Genomic DNA, 21,661 nt, shown 5'->3' with positions numbered 1-21,661 from the left:
ACTAGCTTGGCGGTTTTATCCACTTGCCAGCGAAGGATCGCTGTGAAAAATGTGATTTTCAGTATGAACCATGTGTTGCTCACAAGACGGGTAGTGCGTGCAGTGCACGTGCATTACGTATTCAGTGAGTGAGTGAGTTCAGTTTTACGTCGCACTTAGCAATATTCCAGCTATATGGCGACGGTCTGTAAATAATCGAGTCTGGACCAGACAATCCAGTGATCAACAACATGAGCATCGATCTGCGCAATGGGGAACCGATGACATGTGTCAACCAAGTCAGCTAGTCTGACCACCCGATCCCGTTAGTCGCCTCTTACGACAAGCATAGTCACCTTTTATGGCAAGCATGGGTTGCTGAAGGCCTATTCTACCCCGGGACCTTCACGGGTCCATTACGTATTCAAGGCAAGGTATCGCCTGCCAATCGAATCCCAGTTGACTCCAACAGTAAATATTAAATATTAAATTATATATATAGTATATCATTGGTCGGTTTTGATAATTAACAAATAATCCAGAAGATTGTTACAAGCCGAGATCTGAAATCTACGTCTACATTGAGGAATATCCTTGGATATTAACGCAAGAAGCTTCTTGACTTAGAATGACAACATTTTAGTTGAGTGTTTGGGTGGGCAGCCCTAAATGGGAACAAATGTATGAAATTGTTCATATTAGGGGTTGCATTCAGTCAAACATTCTGTTCGTGATTTTATTGCACCGATATGTAACTGAGTGCAAGTGGGTGGTTTGTTGACTCTGTACAATGGTTGTTGTATGAACGTTGACTGCATGGGTGAGGTTTACATCATTATAACCGTTGTATTTTTATTTTTATTGGATGTTTCACATGCTTTCTTCTCCTTTTTCTTCTAAAGCATTAAAGACAACGCGTTGATTAGCACTGTATCGGATTCATGACGCCTGCAAAGATAAGAGATGAGACTCCCATTAAATAGATTTCAAGCTGAAATGAATCAGTGCAATTTTTACGCAGTCAACGTCCTGTGCATCACATCAAAACCAGCGCCAAATTGAAGACTGGGATGCCTTAGTGAGAGGAATTTTTATGAATATTTCTACAATATTCCTACCTTTTTAACCCTACGCTGATCAAATTCTTGGCCAGAAAACAATCAGCTTGCCACAAAGAGTGGGTCTTTGAACAATATTGATCAGGATTTATTTAATGTCAAGTGGATTTTATTTCATGCCGTGTACGCAAATTCATTAATATTTCATAATTTTTAACTTAATAAGTGTCTATTAATCACATTGTTATCGACAGTGTTTCAATTATGCACAGAGAGAGGTAACAGTAAGAGACTAAACACATCGACGATATCACCTCCTTGCTCCCTCCAGACCGGAAGATAGAATTAGAATCGGTCTTCAGCAACTCACTTCATCCAAATTATGTAGATCTATGATCTTCATATCATTCGCTGGATTGTCTGGTCCAGATTCGAACATTTATCGACCACCGTCACATGGCTGCAATGTCGTTGGGTCAGGTGTTAAACAAAGCAACAAACCCTTCTGCTCTTCTATGCAATGTAGAAAGTTCAAAAGTCAAGCGATAATGAAAGCGACATATGATCTTCACATCATTCGCTGGATTGTCTGGTCCAGATTGGAACATTTATCGACCACGGTCACATGGCTAGAATATCGTTGGATCAGGTGTTAAACAAACCAACTCACTACTCTGCTCTTCTACGCAATGTGGAAAGTTCAAAATTCGAGCAGTGATGAAAGGGACAAACTTAAGTAGTAATGTGTAATACTTCAAAAATACAGTATGACACCAGGTGTTGACGACTTAATTAGTTCAGTGTATTGCTTTATCGTGTTGATATTTTCACTAGAATTGACCTCAAAGAAAATCCTTGAACATTGAACATCTAAAAGTTTCACGATATTTCAAACTCGCCAACCCTTGAGGAACGGGAAGTGAAGACTTGGGTGATGAGAAAATATCTTTATGCCAAATGGCAGGATATTGCGCTTGTATATTGTTAGTCAGCCCAGGTCGCCTTTTATATTTACATATTATAGTCCTCGTTAACACTGAAGCTTGTCGTGGGTGCATTAACGTATGAACCATTATAAGCACTCTTCATAAAGATGTTTCCTGAATCTGAAAGATGAATCATAAAGACAGGTGACCTGCTTCAAGGTAGATAATGGCAACAGGACCACATAAACAGTAATCGTACCAGTCTGCTGTAACGTACAATCTGTGACACTGACATAAAATGAAAAATGAAATTGTATGCAAGAATGATATTGACAAGCATTTCTCACTGGATTCTGGAGAACCAGTTCGCGGGGTAGATTTTGTGTTTCCCGTCACATACAGCAACATTTGAGGTCTTGAACATGGAACAGATGACAGAATTCAAATGTACTTCTATGGTGAGTCACATGTTATATTTGGGATTACACTTCCTCAGGCGTTGTGTATTCATATGGTGAGCCAGACCGAAACTGTGTGACACCGACTGGCATGGGGTTTAGAATGCTCAGTCGGTGGCAACATTTAAGTATTATAGAAATTCAGTGTATGTACTTACCAATATAAAATCCTGAAAGCAAAGACCTGTACTTCACAGAACTGTAGGACATCTTGAGTGTCAAGCGTGTTCGTGCCTCTAATTCTCAAATAACGACCGGTTACAGGTGAAGTACATGGTAGAGCAACCGTCTTGCCCCCTTCGGTTACCGCTCCATTGTACATGAAACACAGCTGAGCCTTGACGTCAGTGTCCTCACGAAGGTCTTTACGGTAAACATCAAGGGCAAAATCGTGAAGGCGGTCAGCTGCACATGGAATTGTAACCGTTAGTGAACCGTATATATTCCAAAGCAAAACGAAAGGAAAGTTTTAATAGACAATGGCTGTAGCCGTTTACCTATTGCTGAATCTCCCTACAAAAGTAGTCAAAGTGATTGGATGAATAAAGGATGTGTTTTGCTATTTGCTGCTTAACGCCCCCACACAGCCATATTTCAGCCACAAGCTAGTGGTACACACGGATGGATACAAGAGTGTGGGTTTATCAAAATTTCAGCCGCTTAGTTAAGGAGGATGCAGGTTAGATATTAGAAATAAGTTTTAAAGTGCACCAAAACAACACTTACTCATAGATTTGTTCGGTTTATACAGACAAACGATGTAAATTTGGTAACTAACCCATTTTGAAACACAAAATGACGTAAGTAGAAAATATTCTTGATATAATTTTATTTATCTATTCTGTAGATCCAATGCTGTAATATAATTATAACGTAGTGATGACTCAGTACGGAAACATATTTGAAGATACTGTTTACAATCTGTGTTGTTTTAAGGCTCGAGGTAAGTAATGTATTTGACAAACAGAAGTCTACGGTTGCCAACGCGCTAGGAGGTTAAATATCTTACCCAGAGTACTTCTTGTGGTGATACGGACTTCCACAATGATGCAAGTGGTCAGAAGATCCACCTGCCACCAAGGCGTGTAATCATCGTTATCCACATGGAAGCAGTTTCCAGGGGCCCATATCGCTGATACATTACCATTTACAGCAGCACCAGGCGGATTTTTGTCATTCCAGACAGAACTAGCTGATGCTGCCTTGTTCAGTGCAACATTTTGCAGAACATACTCTGTGCAGGAAAGATCCTCGTAAGCCTCTTTTGAATGAATATATGTACACATGTATATGATACAGTCAGATTGTGAAATCAGCCATCTCGTGAAATGACTAAGAGGGTCGCCATGATACATACATATCTATCTATATGCTACAGTCAAGATTGTGAAATCAGTGATATCGTGAAATTACTAATAAAATATTCAGTCATTTCATGAAATGACTGAGAGGGTCGCCCAATTCGCGTCATTTTGTGCACCAACAATCAGAAACTTCAGTCATTTCATGAAATGACTAAGAGGGTCGCCATTTCGAGTCATTTTGTGCACCAACAATCAGAAACTTTAATCATTTCATTAAATTTCATTTCATCTATACTAGACAAAATAAATTAGGGATATTGGTATTTTTAGGATTGATATCTTATCAGTGAGTCAGTGAACAGATAAATCATGATTCAGAATTTCAAAACTTACATATATCCCTAACTAGTTTTGTCCAGTACATAAATGGTGGACATGGGTTTGTGAGGTGTGGCTGCTTTGGACACAGCGAGTGTCAAACAAACTGGTGTAAATGCTTCCAAGCCAAGCTGAAGTGCAACAGTCGCTGCCACAATAGTTTTAACTGTTAATGACAATAAGTGATGTTGAAATAGTGATCCACTTTTATAGATTAAGTTATTAAGTGAAATTTCACAAAATGACTGAAGTATAGTGATCGTTGTTACACAAATGACGCGAATTGTGCGACCCTCTCAGTCATTTCATGAAATGACTGAATATTTTATTAGTAATTTCACGATATCACTGATTTCACAATCTTGACTGTAACATATAGATAGATATAGATGTATGTATGTTTAATACAATGGATTAGTATATGTTTGTTACTCGGAATTTCATATGCTTGTTCCGCTATCTCACGTGTAGAGCACTCTGAACTGGGAAAGAAAGGATGTGACTATGTACGTATATAACGTTGAGGCTAAATCGGCAGGTTGTACGTCATCACTGCAAAATCGTTTCGCTTGGGCGACGGAAACTGCACGGTCAACCGTTAGCAATCACCAGAAACCAATTAGCACCGACACAGCGCGGAGGCGTTTGAGGCAGAGAAATGTCAGATGTCGCGGGCCTTACCGGGGTCAGATCCTCATTGTTCGACATCATCGTGCGCGTCTCCAGTATGCCCCACGTCATCGAAATTGGCGTCATCGGGAGTGGCGAACCGGAGTCTTCTCCCGGTATTGCGTCTCGCCGGTTGATGGCAGAGTGAGAGTGTTGCGATGACGCACGCAGAGTTTTCCAGATGACCGTGTCTTGGAAAGAGACTCGTGGTCTTGTGGTGCTATTGCTGTCAATCACAAACTAGGCCCTATGGTGTTCCAGAATATTGGTCCTGGTAGAGGAAATGGTGTAACATCTGCCATCTACACTGATCAAGCGCTGAAACCCTTCGTCGTGCCACATTTTGGTCGTCATGGAAACCACGGCTTCAAGCAGAACAACGTTCGCGCCCATACCGCCAGGGCAGCTAGAGACTTTCTCCGTCAACACGGCATACAAACTCTTCAATGGCCTTCTCTCAGTCCAGACTTCAATTCGATAGAACACTTTTGTGCGACCTAGACCGACAACCGCAGTTGAACTATCTCAAGCGTAGTACCGAGTCTGGGCGCAAGTTCCTATGGCCTTCATCAACCGTCTCATCCAGACGATGCAACGCTGTTGCCAACGTTCAAGGAGACCATACACGTTTCTGACTTTCGGATCACAGTGTCGCGCCACGTGTTGTCATTTTACCTTGTAACTATCTATTTGAAATTCGACTTTACGTATTGATGATTAAACATGTGTTTGAATTAAACTGATCACCAATTTCAACAAAGGAGTTTTTTTGTTTGTTTGTTTTTTTCAGTTCAGAGTTTGTGTGCCTGAGTCTGTCACCTGAGTTGATGTACCCTCGATGTCTGTTGATGTTCATGTTTCTATGCACAGGGACCAGTGAACAACGTAATTATCATACCGAACACCTTACTGTTAAGTTTGAATTGTCTGAAGCATGGATATCGGATCGTGCACTTCAACCAACCTGTGTGAATCAAACGATTCGAATCTTCCACCTTGCTGTTTTCCCACAGGCATTGTCTTAGTAAAGTCTCCGCGGTGTGACTACCCTTCTTAATATTCATAGGGACTACATTTGAACGTTTCATCAAAATTTATCTATTGGAATGCGAGGCAAATCCTTTCGAAGTCATTTTGCAGACGGCACAATAAAGCAGATTTAGAGTTATCTACGTTCCATCGATTTCCATTCACAAAACATCGGTCATTTCCTTGCAACACGCGTGATTCAATATTATTCGAGAAAACGAAGTACAGAATGAGTTGCCACTGGCAGCGGGGTACATTGAAATATACTTAGTTTGTAAGAGGGCACACTGAAAATATCAGAAGAGCGCTTAGCCAATCGGAATACGACACTTATGTGTGAGGTGATGCACACACACACACACACATGCATGCATACACACACATATGTGTGTATGTGTGTGTACATACCTATATATATATATATACACACACACGTGTGTGTGTATGTCTGTGTGTGTGTCTGTGTACTTTGTAGACAGTTTAAACTTACCGCATTCAACCTCTCCGTTTTTTCTGTCAACGCATCTCTCACCGTATCCACAGTGGACACCTTGACATGGAGTTAGGCTTGTCTGTGGTACATAAAGATATTCAACGTCATATATCCAAGACATGAAGGGTCATGCATTCAAATGAGGAATAATTAAAATTCGAGAGCAGACAGTTATACGTTCATACGATATATACTAACACTTGTTTATCACTGGATATCACTTGTCAAAGAAACTACACCATTGTAACATCGATTCTGTAACAATTATTCAAACTTTAACGGAGGCGAACTCAAAGCTGTAGAAAAGTTTAAAAAGTCAAAACATACCCTCAGCACAGCATACGCTGGGTTTTATTCTACACCGATTTGGGGATAGTCACATATCGCATACATGTCAGAACACCAGTACGTTGCTCTGCTATCGGAATTCGGTTTGAGAGCAAGCATGTTTCAGCCCACTTTCTTCCACGTCGTATTTTTCTTGATGCAATCGTATTATGGACGATTCGCGTCTAAAGCCATTCTGAAGACAGACGTACGTTCAGTTTTCTCACTTAATTTTGTGAGTCTTAAATTCCGCTCGTATAACATAACCAAATCAAGTTACAGATTCATAACAATTAAAGGTAAAGTATAAAAACCTATTAACGAAGGACTGAAAAACAACAGCTTGTTGCAGATATGAATTTAATGTTTCTGACTTTCTACATGCTATCAATGTTGAATCGACTTGTGGCCTCACTAATTGCTAAAGAGGAGAAAAGAGCAAGAACTAGATATATTATCAAGCTCGGTTCCATCAGCAGAAAGGGAAGGTTTTACTACTGGAGACTAAACAAGAGAAAACCTCTTGTTGTATAGATCCTCACTTAGGGTATTGAAGAAACATACATGTCAGATTGGACTGATCAGAATATAGTTTAGTGGTATTGATATACTGCAAAAATAGTTTGATACATCGTTCGTTAAGAAAAAGCTAGTATGTTTCAACGACTTTAAGACTGTCAATAGAAGAAGAATCAACTATATCTTGAGCCTATAATGGAGCGGTTTTACCTTGACAAGTTGGTAACTACCTCTCTATTGTATGCATATTTGACAAGAAACATTAAAACCATCCACAAACAGAGATCCATCATATGAACCCGTTCAAACGTTTAGAAAGCGTTTATTCCTGAATAACGATATCGCCATACGAACTGGGTGAAAAATACACTTGCTGCAGACAGTAGAATTTGAACCATGTTAATCAGTTTATGCAGAAAACATAGTGAGATTTCCTGGATGTTGTTGATTTCTGGCGTTTTCTCTCTTTCCCATCCAACACCTGATGTAACTGTTCTCTTCCTGAATTCTTGTTTATCAGATTTCCATGGCCAATTCTTCTATGGTCCGAGGAAAATGTATGCATTTCGTTCATGGCTCTTGTCCACTGGAGTAATAGCCTATATTTACATAAGCTGATTTACGCTTGTTTTCACTGCCCGACATAACTCTTTCTATAGCTTTTCAAGTTGTTCCAAACCCAACCACTCGATAAACGAAGAAAATCATTTACAAACCAACGTTGGCGGCACCTGACATTGAGAAATTGAGAAATTTAGTGACTGAGACGCAAGATGGTTTTAGGGGTGAGGCGTATGGGGGTGTAAAGATGATCATTTCAAGAGCACCACAATGATCATACTTTCGTCTATCAATGACTTGCCACCCTTCAAGGGCAACCTCCTCGGATGAGTGCTAGGTACCGCTAATAGCTATTTACCCAAGGAAGAATGTGTCTACCCACTGCACCCCATAGATGGTTTAAGAGACCACCACATCGGAAAACCTGTTTGCCCCTGAGTTGTGCCCCTGAGTTGTGCCCCTGTATCGGTGGAGGACGTGATTCTGAAGGATGAGGGCGAAAGTATCCGAGAACCGTGTTCCTTTTGACCAACACAGCACTTTCGCACTGACTACATCTAGACGGGTGGTAGAACTAGCTTGATTCTATCAATCGGTTGGCCATGCTGTGCCCTGCGCATGGAAAAATTCAAATCTCTCAAATTGCTATCGATTAAACATTTGCAAATGGTCAGGTTGCGGTGCACAGGACACGAAATGCTTGTGGGGGCAGAGCTCGTTTTCTTGTCTGACATGTCTGAAGAAGAAATCCCAACGGAGCTGACCCGTGAAGGTCCGGGATAGAATAGGCTTTCAGCAACCAATGTTTGCCTTAAGAAGAATGCCTTCTGGTAGATACAATTGCTTATAAGTGATTTTAAACCTTCAGCAGTGCGTGTTCCGGGGACAGACTCAATCAGTTTATGACAATACAGTGATTATCACGCCGTCAGGAGATAGAGCAACGGGAAATGTTTCATGCATAGCCATGCCCCTCTTAATACCAATCTCCCAAACTGTAGCTGTTCAGCTGACTCTGCGTTGACTGATGTGCACTTTATATGTCCCTCCATCTTGTGATACCCGAGTGTCGGATCTGCAAAATCTGTATGGTCAGCTTCCAAAGCCACATAGCATCCTGGACGATCTGAATGGACACAGCCCGCTTTGGGTAAGTGTCCACACCAATACTAAAGGTAAAATCCTCAAGGAATCCGATAATAATTTGTGATATTCAGTGACAACTCAGCCATTTATATTCATCCAGTTATGGGAAGATATTCTTCGGTGAATCTATTACTCGCTAATTCAACCTAATGTAATGAATTTGGATGGTCCATGATGACAGATGCGGGACTGATCACATCCTTAACATTCTGAAAACATTCAACCCTGGGATTGATCCACCTGTACCAAGAAAAATAATTTAATGATTCCTTTATTTAGACAAAGTTAAACTTTAAGCAGCATTTAAACAGAATATTCACAGAATATACACAGAGGAGTGGAACGTGATCAAATAATACAAGGCAAAGGCTCGATATATGGTGAAAATAAAAAAAAACTAAGATATCATTTAACCCTCGCCAAACATTTTCCATCATCCACTTAAGTCCCTTAGTTTGAAATGTATCAGAAACAACAGAAGAAAACACCAATATGAACTCAGACAATGGTGAAAACTATAACGAATTATTTTTTTTACATGACCTCCCTCAATACCGCTTCGTTAAGCAAGCTCATAATACATTTCGGAGCCCGACCGGGATCAAATTACAGACCGGTATCTTTAAAGAGTAGTGTCTGTAAAGCCATGGAAGGAATGGTAAATAATAGATTAACATGGTATCTTAAAACCAATAACCATATAACAAATATTCAATGTGGCTTCAGGAAAAATCGAAGTACCACTGATCATTTGGTTTATTAGTATCCTTTGTTAAAATGCCATAGTAAATAAGCAACATGCAATGTTGATAATATTTAAAGTAAGCATGGCATTTAAAGGGCTTACATGACTTTGGTTTTGAGGGGGGTCGTTACCTCTCTTTTCTCACTTTTCAACAGACAAGCCATTTAAAGTACGAGTAGGCTCAACCCTTTTTGATTATTACAATCACGATCAGGGTTGAATTTCATCTGTCACATTGTTTAGCATTAAGATCAATAGTTTGTCAAATGTTCGAAATGATCACTGGATCATTATTTGTGGATGATTGTAATATTTCTTGTTGCGGTAAAATATGCATACTATTGAACAGTCACTGCAATTCTATTTCAACAAAATAAATAAATGATGGCTTGAAAATGGTCTTAAATCTCCTAAATCGAAAACTGTTTCTATACATTTACGTCGTAAATACACACTGCATAAGGATCCTGAGTTGTCAAGGAGACCAAGTTCCTGGGTCTTATTTTTATTCACATTTAACATTCTTGACACATATTAAATCCCCTAAAGCTAAACGCCTGATGGCACTCGATTTGTTAAAGGTTGTTTCCAAATGAAAGTGGGGAGAGAATCAAACTACCCTTCTTCACATATATAGATGAGATCAGAACTTGATAACGGTTCCACTCTATGTGGTGGAGCCTACAAAAGCAGCCCAAAAATACTTGATTCCACCCTCCGAAGGTTGAAGACTTTGCCATGTGTCCTTTAGAACTTCTCCTGTTGACAGTCTCTACGTCAAGGCCCATGAGCCATCTCTTAACTTATCAATATAAAATTTCACATGCTGTATGTAACGAAACTGGGCTTTCAAGCCCGCGATTTAACTGTATCATTAATCATCTTCATGTGGATCCCCATAACAAGAAGTCTTCTCTTGTTCCGCTTCTTGGGCTAAGAATCAAACCATTCATTTCTTCCATCGGCATCCAGCGGGATAACATATCTCCTTCTCGACTTCTTTCTTATCCTCATTGGCAGTTTGGTTGACCCCAAGTCGACCTAACATTAACCATATTTCAAAACAATGCACAATATTGAATTTACCACTGGCCAATACCATATCGTCCTCTCTTGTTGTTTCTCAGTCATGTTGTCATTTCTGGTCACAATGGTCGATTTTGTTGCTAAGACAACAACACTTCTGTGACGTCACTTCTTCCTCATTCCCTACTTTGATTACAAAGCTATCATTACATCCTGGGTGCCTTGCAGGCAGAAAATCGCTTAGAGTAAGTTAATGAATTGCTTATTCCGGGCTTGCAACAGCTCGAAGCGTTTATCGGTCTTCTCAAAACGGCGAAGCGATTACCGTTTGCTAGTCTGGCGCAAAAAAAGAACATATTAGGAGAGTCTCGATGACTACACTGAACATGTGGAACAAACTGAGGATGTTGTGATGTAAGCTGTTTTTGCCAGTTTGGCAGCCGAACAATTTTGTTCAGCCTTCTAATTCAAGCCATTTTGGTTTGACCTCGTCCAGCGATTGCTGCGATCGCAATCGTCTGAAAGCGCTACGTTGTCAACTGAATCGTTGTTCATCGCTTGCAAGCGATTGGTTGTTTGCAAACGCGGAATACTGCTATGAATAAACCTTCAGCAAATATTTCTGTTCAGGACGGAAGTACTTTCTAATATGAGTACTTTTCGTCCTCTAAAATATCAAATGGTATAACACTAATGAATGGTCTATTTCGCCACCTTACCGTATTCCAGGAGTCAATTCTACTGTATATTGTTGCCGGACTGTTCCGTAGATCTCCAATGTCTTCTTTCTCGTTGAGGGTGCACGTGTGTTGGTCCACATCAACGTTGAAAGACTTGCACAATCTGTATGAAGCACATTCGGCAGCACATGAGAAAAGGGTAGACATCCCAAGCACATTGAAAGCAGACCCTGACAGACGCTTTCCATACTGAACTATTTCAAAGGTACACGCGCTTGCAAAAACAGTGGATATCAGGCTGTTGACTACAATTACTAAATACCTGATATCATGTAAGAAATGGTACATTTTCAGATAGTTAGAATTTCTTTGCCAATGTTAATGACCCCTAGAACTGGGCAAAACGACCAGATTGCCTCAGGGCCCAACAAACACGATGTCAATGTCATATGACGATGCCAAATTAGACATCAACGTCACCAGCATAGTTCATGTCATATTTATGTAGCTTCCATTATTTTTCTGAATAATTGCGAGATCGTTTCCAGATTTCCATTTGTCATGATACTTCAAACAGTCTAGAGGGAAAGAAGTTCTCGTCTTTCATTAGCTCATGTTTCAATTGCTTCTTTTTCTTACCTGCCATCAGGTAAAATTCTTTTGTTTGAAGGACATAGCGTGGACGGAATAAACGTGTTTTAAGCAGATATTGACACAAGAACGATCATTGTGCCTTTTCTAAAGAGCAGTGTATGCAGGAAGTAGATGTATCCTGATTCCCTGTAGTCCCTAATATGGAAATCGACCCTCAGTTGTTGGCAATATACAGCCTGTTATTATATTGTATTGTCTTCTACAGTTGAAAGCTTTAGGTATTCATGCCAGCGCTATCAAGCAAGTGTGTTTTGTAATGGCTAATCCTGCATTAGGAACAATCATTGTATTTAGCAGGCCTTGAGAGCAAATACATTATGTTTATTCCTAATGCAGGATATTGATCATATTTCTTTTTTCAAAAATACGATTTCAAATGCCACAAATCATGAAACTTACCTTCCTGAAATGTCTATGACGTCAAACGTATGTGCGTATTAATGTATTACTTCACAAGCCCGGTGACTATTTTTCTCCTGATCACTCAGCCGACTGTTAGGTCATTTAGTTCCAAGTAAGTTGGGAGTTTTTTATTTCACGTTAAAGCAAGTATTTTTTTCAACAAATCTTAGCTAACGTTTGAAAAATAACAACAAACTCGCTTTGAGCTTTAGAAGCCTTCAATTTACCTTTTGAACAACAAATACACTTGAATGTTCGCGTGACATTGTGCACCTGGATTCCTGTGCCGTCCTCTCGCTAACACTGACAGTCGAAATCCTCGTAAGTCTATGAATTTACCATACTCCATCTACCATAACCATTTTATGACTCCAACGGAAACCGAAAATATTCATTGGCTTGATCCTGCCGAGAACACTAACCATTTTATGATAAATATCTATATCTGTAGTTGACAGAGTTTTATTATTTGGTTTTGTTTGTCATACAAATCCTCGTCACTGCAATGGCTGCATTATTCATTTCCGAACAGGATGCTGAAGACACGCGTGGTGCAATTTGTATGCAGACACTATATTGTGTAGATTCATTATATTTCTTTATTACGGCCCCAGGCCCACGCATAGCTAACATAATAAATGTGTTTTGAAAAGGGTGCTACATTTGTAAAGATCAATTTAATTCAGTTTAATTTGCTTTCGTGAGATGGCAGTAATATTGTCAGTGAAAATGGGAAATATTTTGAGCGAAGATTTGCTAGTGCGGTTTTAACAAAACCTTTCCACCTTCGTAAGAAATCTCTGCAACAAGCAGGGTCGACTGTGCAATTGTGACTATGAAATGAGGATGTTTGGTTAACACTGCACTCAGCAGTATTACAGTTGCACAACGCGGACTGCTCACAATCGATTAACACTATGACAAATGATAACTGCGCGAGTGTTCACGAATGGTCATCTGAAGGTGATAAGCGGGCCTTCAATCGAGCGCTACTTCCGGTATTAGGCTGTTTCCCGGCTCTTAAAATATGCGAGACAGAGCCCAAAAAAAGGAACAGACATGTCTTCAGATTTCAACTAAAGGTTGATAACACCGATAAATTGTTTGGGCAGATTTCTTTCGCAGTTAACATTCTTGTCCTATATGGCATTATTTGAAATACCAAGTTCTTTCATAAAATTATTGTTATTTGACGCCGAGCATCCAAACTGGATGACAGAATGGCTTTATTCAAATTCTATTTCCCTTTTTCAGTTTGAGCAATCTACCAAAGACAAGATGAAAAAGTGAAACAAACCAAGGAGTCCTGGCCGGATCCAGCCTTTTGAAAACGTGGGGGTTGCACAGCTATGTATCAAAGAACTCGTTGTTCTGAACAACACATTGAGTTTCCCAAACAATACCATAACCAAATGAAAATAACATTTTGTTGATGCTTGAAGCCCACGTTTCTCTTCCGATTGTGTCTATTTTTTTAAATAACGTGTTTCAAACATTCTAAGGAGTCCATACATCTAGTTCCACAATTCCCTGGCACTGCAACGTTGTGCGAGTTCGAGCCAACCCTGGAACACATTTAAAAAGCTTTGCTTTGAAAAGATCACCCGGATTTCTAAACCATACATATTAATAGCCTTAATATGAATGCCAAACATTCTTTGGTGACATATTAGGCAGTTTATGGTAAGCTTCATAGGAAACAGCAAGCATATGCTTTGGTTCCAAATGGTCTGAAGCCGTGATAAGCAAGTTTTACGATTCTTCCTAAACCTAAATCAATTACTGTTACACCATTGCATTAGATAGGCATACTTTTCTAGCACCATGTGCATCAGGTATGCTCATTTTATTATGTTTAGCTATCATGTTGAATTTTTGTCTGTCAGGGAGACATTATATATATTTAGTCAACTTTTTTAATGCACATTTTACCCTTTCGTTTGGTTAATTCCAATGATAGCCCTTGTTCTGTTTCAATATATGCATTTTTAGAAACATAAAGTGAGTGAGTTTCACACCGCGTTTACCAATATGTCAGCAATAGCATGCGTGGGACACCAGAAATGTCTTCACACATTTTACTCGTGAGGAATCGAACCTGGGTTTTCACCGAGACGAGCTGACCACAAGGCTACCACTTCACCTCAGACAACGAGGTATGCAGGTGACAAGTCAGTCTCACAGTCCCTGAACCACGTTATTTCCCTGATCAAAAAACATGAAAAATACGAACTGAAGAAACACGTCCAGACCAACAAATTAGTATGATGTCTTTCCTTGATCTTGATGGCTGGCTATTCTCGAAACGTTCGTAGCCCTACGAACTTCTTAAGCCCATTCTTACGACATTGGTTACGATCATACTTAAGAGTTCTTAAGACTACGAACGTTTCGAGAATAAGGGCCATGATCTATTGTTCCCTAACTAAGAGGGTTATGTCTTTGACATTTAATACTGCGCCTTTTGTATCCAATTTTTTTTAAATAAAAATACAAAGCAAACCACAGCTCATAAAGAAGCAAAACAAAACGATTTACGGCACATGATCTCGGATTTAAATCTTCGTGGTGAGAATGAGGCATGCAAGGTAAAATCCAGTGAGATGATCTAGTATCTAGAAATACCCAGAACATATTCCAGTATAAGGCAGACGCTAGTCTTTTCATTTCCACTGAACAGTGTGCGTCTATAAAAGTTTATCTGTATCCTCTTCACATATTGCACAAATGGACGCTTTTGAATTTGGGGACAAGTTCAAATTCCTGAGTAATTTTGTTGGTGTTCCACATAGATCTTGCACTTTGGCTATCTAGTCTCAAAGTAACATTTTTGGCTGCAAGTTTCCAGACAGGCTGCTTGCAGTAGTGGAGCGTGGCTGGGCCACATGGGGTAATGACAGCAGCGCTATGTTGAGACTTCATAGAGTCTAGAAAGGGCTTAACATGAGGTATCTTATATCTGATGCCTGGATGATAACACCCCTGATTGATATTGACTCTAGCCCCAATGCAGATTTTATTAGTCTCTAAATATCTGGTTTCCCTGGAGCTCCTTTTCAGTTAAAATGAGTTTCTTCCTCACTATCAAAATTATGTACATTCACATAGTAGCACGTGACAAGAGACACCCATGAAGAGCCACCTCCTCATGGTGGGTGCTGGGTAAAGCTAAGTGCTCTTCTCCCGTGTGGACCCGGGACAGAATGTGTTCACAGCACCCCATTGCTTGTCGTACGAGGCGACTAAATTGGGCAACCTGTTTGCCGTGGGTTGCGTCCCGTGTCGGTGGAGGACGGGATCCCGGTGGTTGAGGGCAGTTGGGCTTTTAACTGCGTTCCATTTGCCCAACACACCACTTCGGCCCTTACTTCACCTAGACGGGTGGTTGAATTGGCCCGATTCAACCAATCGGCTGGTCATGCCAAGCCCTGTGCATGGACTATGTATGTGTCATTGCACAAATTTGATTTTGAATTGTTGTGGATTTTAGTCTTGGCACTACTTGTGATCTGTAACTTTTTCGATTGTGAATTATCCAAATTATGATTATATGAACTTTGCCTAGAGTCTTGTGCCAGAAGGCGATGGCTCATGGGCCAATCTGGTAGACTAATTATTTATAATTCTTCTACTAGTGTAGAAGTCTAGTGTAGACTAGATATACTACTGAGTATATCATCCGGGTATCCTTGGTGCTGCAAGCTGGAGGCCCGCTTGCTTTAGCATTGTCCTTGTGATACTCCGTGGTGGGTGGGGAGCTCGTAAGATGAACCATATGACACCAACCATGGCTTATAACATGACCCCCCAAAAAAACAAAACGTCCACTTGAAATTGATCCTGTTGATACCGACCACAGACCGTCTCTATCGATTGAGTATTGGCCACGTTTTCTTGTTATTGAGACTCCCGACAAGACACCATTAAAGCTGAACCCTTTCGCAGTATCGAAGGGTATTTAAGGGGACGTTAAGAACATTAGACGCTTACGTTCGGGTGCGTTGTTAATTGAATGCGGAAAAAGACAGCAATTAACCAACTTGATGAATATTAAATCTTTCGTGGGCATTCCGGTCACGGTCTCTCCGCATAAAACCTTGAACACAAGTAAAGGTATCGTGAGAGATCGGGATCGATTGTTCGATGATATGTCGGACCTTGATATAGGATCTGAAATGAAGGATCAAGGTGTACTCTAAGTCAAGCGCTTTTCAATCCGGAGAAACAACGAAACCATCAAAACCAATACATATCTGTTTACTTTTTCCTCTCCAAATGCACCCAAATCAGTGAAGGCAGGCTACTGTAATATTCAGATTGATACATACATCCCCAACCCGCTCAGGTGTTTTAAATGCCAGAAATATGGACACGGTGTATCTACCTGCACATTGTCTGTTGTGTCTGCTCACTGTGGTGAGAAGACACACACAACAGAAGATTGTGACAGTGACTTTAAAAAATGCACCAACTGCTCAGGCGACCATTCTTCTTCTTCGAAACAGTGTCCAATCTGGAAAGAGCAAATGGAAATAAACAGAACAAAGTATACCCAAAACATCTCTTTTTCTGAAGCAAAAAAACTGGTGAAGAGATCTGACCTCACAGAAAGCTATGCTACAGTCGCAAAACCACCATCTGAGTCCAGATCTAAAATAACAAAATCATCTACAAGCTGCCAAACTACCTTGACTTGGGTCAGTTGAGATTCTCCACAGCTTTTATCCCCTACTATGTCATCTCAGACTGAGGAATCACTTCCTAGTACATGATAACAAATCATCATCTCAGTTACACTCAAAGTCTCAGTCGACAGCTGATAGTCAGCAAACGGTAAAAAGTAAACCGAAGTCAAAGGCTGATGCTTCAAAACAACAAAGTGGCAGAGCTCCTAAAGGATCACAGAACAAAATTCAGTTGTTCAATATATATGGGTCTCTTGAAGACATGGACATTTCTGAAAACGTCCATTCTAGGGCACATAGCTTGTCGCCCTCCAAAAGAGTGCGGGGTAGATCCCCAATAAATCCTCCCAAAAGATAGTTTATTCCAATAATATTGTACAGTGGAACTGCAGAGGATTGAGGACTAATTTACATGAATTACAGCTATTAGTCCAAGATTTTACACCTTCGGCGATATGTCTCCAAGAGACATATTTAAAACAAACAGATACATTTGACCTTCGTCATTTTAATGCATATCATACTTTTTCACCTCCGGGTGATAGAGCCACTGGCGGGTCATCCATTCTAGTCAGACAAAACGTTATTCAAAGCCCTGTTTCACTTAATACTACTATGCAGGCTGTTGCAGTGAGAATTACTTTACATGTAGCGTTTATGCTATGCTCTCTTTATATTTCGCCGTCTTCGACGTTTGCTAAAACCGATCTCCAAGCTCTATATGACCAGCTCCCGAAACCCTGTATTATAATGGGAGATATAAATGGCCACAACCCACTCTGGGGTAGTGTAACTACAAACACTAAAGGTAAGTTGTTGGAGGACTTTTGTTCCGACAATGACTTATGTATTTATAATGATAGTTCCAACACATATTTACACCCTGGTACAGGGACTTATTCTGCTCTCGACTTGTCATTGACAAATTCCGAACTTTAATGAATTCGAATGGTCAGTCCACGATGACCTCTGTGGAAGTGACCATTTTCCTACTGTATTAAAAGCTGTAACTCCATCTGATGTTCCTCCATCATCAAGGCGGAATTTTAAAAAGGCTAACTGGGCTTTATATGAAACACTGTGTGCTGAAAAACTTAAACCCGAACGTTTTATTGACGTTCCTGATGCTATTAAATCTTTTTCTGATGAACTGAATTCCATAGCTGATGAGTGTATACCAAATTCCTCTGTAGTGTCACACATAAGAAAACCATGGTTCAACGATGAGTGCAAACAAGCTAGGAAGGCAAGGAAGAAAGCAGAACATTATTTCCGTCGCCATCCTATGGTGCATAATTTAAATAAATTTTAAATTTTAAATGCTAAAGCACGGCGTACTTTTAAACAAAACAAACGCCAATCTTGGCAAAATTATGTGTCCAAAATAAATTCGCGGACACCCATGTCCAAGGTATGGAACATGGTCCAGAAAATCAAAGGTAAAGGTACTAAATCTACTGTCCATCATCTTAAACATGGAGATCAATTGCTTACTGATAAATCAGATATTGTTAATAAACTAGGTGAAACCCTTGCTAAACACTCTTCCTCTTCAAATTATGTTCCAAAATTCCAGCAATATCAAAAACAAGAAGAAAAGAAAACTATTAATTTCAATTCTGATAATGGGGAAGATTATAATGAAACGTTTTCTATTCATGAACTCCATACTGCTCTTGATCAAGCTCATGACACTGCTACAGGAGCTGATAACATACATTATCAACTCCTGAAGCATTTACCAGAATCCTGCCTAGAAACTGTTCTAAATATTTTTGATGATATTTGGACATCGGGTAACTTTCCTCCATCATGGCGTGACGCCATAGTAGTACCAGTACCTAAACCTGGACGTGATCATACAGATCCGTCCAATTATCGACCTATTTCACTAACTAGCTGTGTTTGCAAGACCATGGAACGCATGATAAATAATCGACTTGTTTGGTACTTGGAAACAAATAATCTTATCACAGATATACAGTGTGGTTTCCGTAAAAACAGAAGTACTGTCGATCACTTAGTAAGACTGGAATCATTTGTGAAAAACGCACTAATTAATAAACAACATGCTATGTCTATCTTTTTTGATCTTGAAAAAGCATATGACACAACCTGGAAACATGGTATTTTGAAGGATTTACATGACTTTGGTTTGCGAAGTCGTTTGCCTCAATTTATTGCCAACTTTTTAAACGACAGACAATTCTAGGTCCGTGTGGGTTCTACCCTGTCTGATCATTACAATCAGGATCAGGGTGTTCCACAAGGCAGTATTTTATCTGTCACTCTTTTTAGCATCAAGATCAACAGTTTATCTAAAGTTTTAAACGATTCAATTGATGGATCGTCATTTGTGGATGATTTTAATATTTCTTGTCGTGGTAAAAATATGCATACCATTGAACGGCAATTGCAGTTGTGTTTAAACAAAATAAATAAATGGTGTCTTGAAAACGGCTTTAAATTTTCCAAATCGAAAACTAACTGCATGCATTTTTGTCGTAAATACAAACCCCATAAAGACCCTGAACTGTCTCTAGATGGGACGCCCATTAAAGTTGTGAAGCAAGCCAAATTCTTGGGTCTAATCTTTGATTCACATTTAACTTTTTTACCACATATTACATCTCTTAAAACTAAATGCCTGAAAGCACTTGACGTGTTGGAAGTGGTTTCAAATTCAAAATGGGGAGGGGATCAAGCTACCCTTCTCCATCTATATCGATCACTCGTTCGTTCTAAACTTGATTATGGCTCCATCGTCTATGGTGGAGCCTGCAAAAGCAATCTTAAACTTCTTGATCCTGTCCATCACCAAGGTCTAAGACTTTGTCTTGGCTCCTTCAGAACTTCACCTATTGACAGTCTTTACGTTGAGGCCGATGAACCATCTCTTGTACAACGCCGTATTAAATTATCTTTACAATATATCACAAAACTGTACTCTAACGAATCCAACCCTGCATATAACTGTGTCTTCAATCCTCTTTATCAGGATTTGTATAGCAAAAAGTCTTTTCTTGTTTCACCTCTTGGGCTCAGAATAAAGCCGTTTGTTGCTGCTGGTGGTATTGAGCTGGACAATAGAGCTCCTTTCCGTCTTCTTTCCTCTCCCCCTTGGCAGTTGGTTAGACCACAGGTTGACCTAACATTAACGACATTTAAAAAATCAGAAACGAATGAATTACAGTATAAACAAGAATATAATCAATTGAAACATATATATAACAATTACAAATCCTTATTTACAGATGGGTCCAAGGATGGTGGTGCAGTTGCTTGCGCTACTGTCATTGGATCCGGAACAATATCTTCTAGATTACCAGACAATAGTTCTATTTTTACAGCAGAAGCTAACGCCATATTAACAGCTCTCAAATATATTCAAAGACACCCGAAACGTAAACAGTATATAATATATTCCGACTCTCTTTCTTGCCTTCAGGCTATTATAAATATTTCTTGTAAACATCCACTTTTAATAGAAATTATTGAACTGTATAATACTCTTGCTACTGGCCAATACGACATCGTCTTTTGTTGGTTACCCAGTCACGTAGGTATTTCTGGGAATGTGATGGCTGATCTTGCTGCCAAGGCAGCACTCAACAAATCTGTGACACCACTTCTTCTTCCATATTCAGATTACAAAGCTTGCATTAGAACGTATATCCGTGATCTGATGCAGAAGAAGTGGGACACTCAAGTAGGTATCAATAAATTACATGAAATAAAACCGTATATTGGCTACACCTACTTGGGTTGTCAGTCCAGATTTGAGGAGGTCATCATGCGACGATGTCGTATTGGCCACACAAGATATACACATAAATATTTGCTTAAAGGTGAGGATCCTCCGTTTTGTATCCCTTGTGATGGAAGAATCACAGTCAAGCATATCCTGCTTGACTGTGTTGAGTATTCCATCACAAGGGATCAGTATTTTCATTCACGGATTCTGAAGGATCTTTTTAATAACACAAGCTCTCATTTAATCATTGCATCTTTAAAAGAATTAGATTTATTGACAGAATTGTAAATAGATAAATATTTTATTACTGGAGGTTTAAATTGGTAACTGTGCTTGTTAGTGGCTGTATCGTCAAAGGGGGTTGAAGTACTGTAAAACTATTGTCCCCCTGAGAGGCTACGTAAGTCCACAAACATTCAAAGTAAATTCAAACTTTCACGTTTTTAATCGTAGCATAAGTGTCGTTTTATTTGCATGGCTAGTTTTCCCAAATTGCTGATGGCTGAGGGGACGATGTAAATCCAGCTAGGGTCCATGCAGGTAGCAAAGGTACTGTAAGTCCCCATGGTCCCTAGTATGGTGATCTACTTTCAGTTGTTAGCAATCTATAGCCCATTTTTATCTTGTATTGTCCTCTATAGATAAATTGTTTTAGGTATAGTTACTAGTTTTATATTCTCATCTGTGATATTCTAGTTGTTTTACTGTCCTTCGTTGACAGGTTTTATAATAGATATATATACTTCATTTCAGTATTAAATGTTCTCGTCACGATATGGCTGAGATATTGCTGATGTGACGTTAAATATGAACTCACTTAACTTAACTTAACTCAAATCGTTGTCACTGCACTGTCACGGTAATGTTT

The 21,661-nt window shown here is 39.6% G+C and overlaps 1 protein-coding gene across 1 annotated transcript; it reads right to left on the bottom strand.

The window, feature by feature from the left end:
• Window positions 1-2,575: 2,575 nt before the first annotated feature.
• On the bottom strand, window positions 2,576-11,646 carry LOC137271842 (fucolectin-1-like). Its single transcript, XM_067804234.1, has 4 exons — window positions 11,333-11,646; window positions 6,292-6,368; window positions 3,431-3,655; window positions 2,576-2,826 (listed from the first exon to the last, which is right to left on the bottom strand). Exons 1-4 carry the CDS (start codon window positions 11,644-11,646, stop codon window positions 2,576-2,578), a joined length of 867 nt encoding a protein of 288 aa, XP_067660335.1.
• Between the last annotated feature and the right edge of the window lie 10,015 nt (window positions 11,647-21,661).

The sequence above is a fragment of the Haliotis asinina genome, chromosome 2, assembly GCF_037392515.1.
Source record: "Haliotis asinina isolate JCU_RB_2024 chromosome 2, JCU_Hal_asi_v2, whole genome shotgun sequence".
NCBI classification, from domain to species: Eukaryota; Metazoa; Mollusca; class Gastropoda; order Lepetellida; family Haliotidae; genus Haliotis; species Haliotis asinina.
The sequence above is the reverse complement of the archived record's forward strand: the minus strand, read 5'-3'. Positions and strand labels throughout refer to the sequence as shown.

Bases quoted from the DNA above. Each gene is read 5' to 3' on its own strand.
- LOC137271842 (XM_067804234.1), bottom strand. From the start codon at position 11,646: ATGTACCATTTCTTACATGATATCAGGTATTTAGTAATTGTAGTCAAC. The intron at 6,369-11,332 runs GTGGCGAAATAG...ACCACAGACAAG, and splicing joins GACTCCTGGAATACGGTAAG to CCTAACTCCATGTCAAGGTG. The intron at 2,827-3,430 runs GTAAGATATTTA...TTCCATGTGCAG, and splicing joins CACCACAAGAAGTACTCTGG to CTGACCGCCTTCACGATTTT.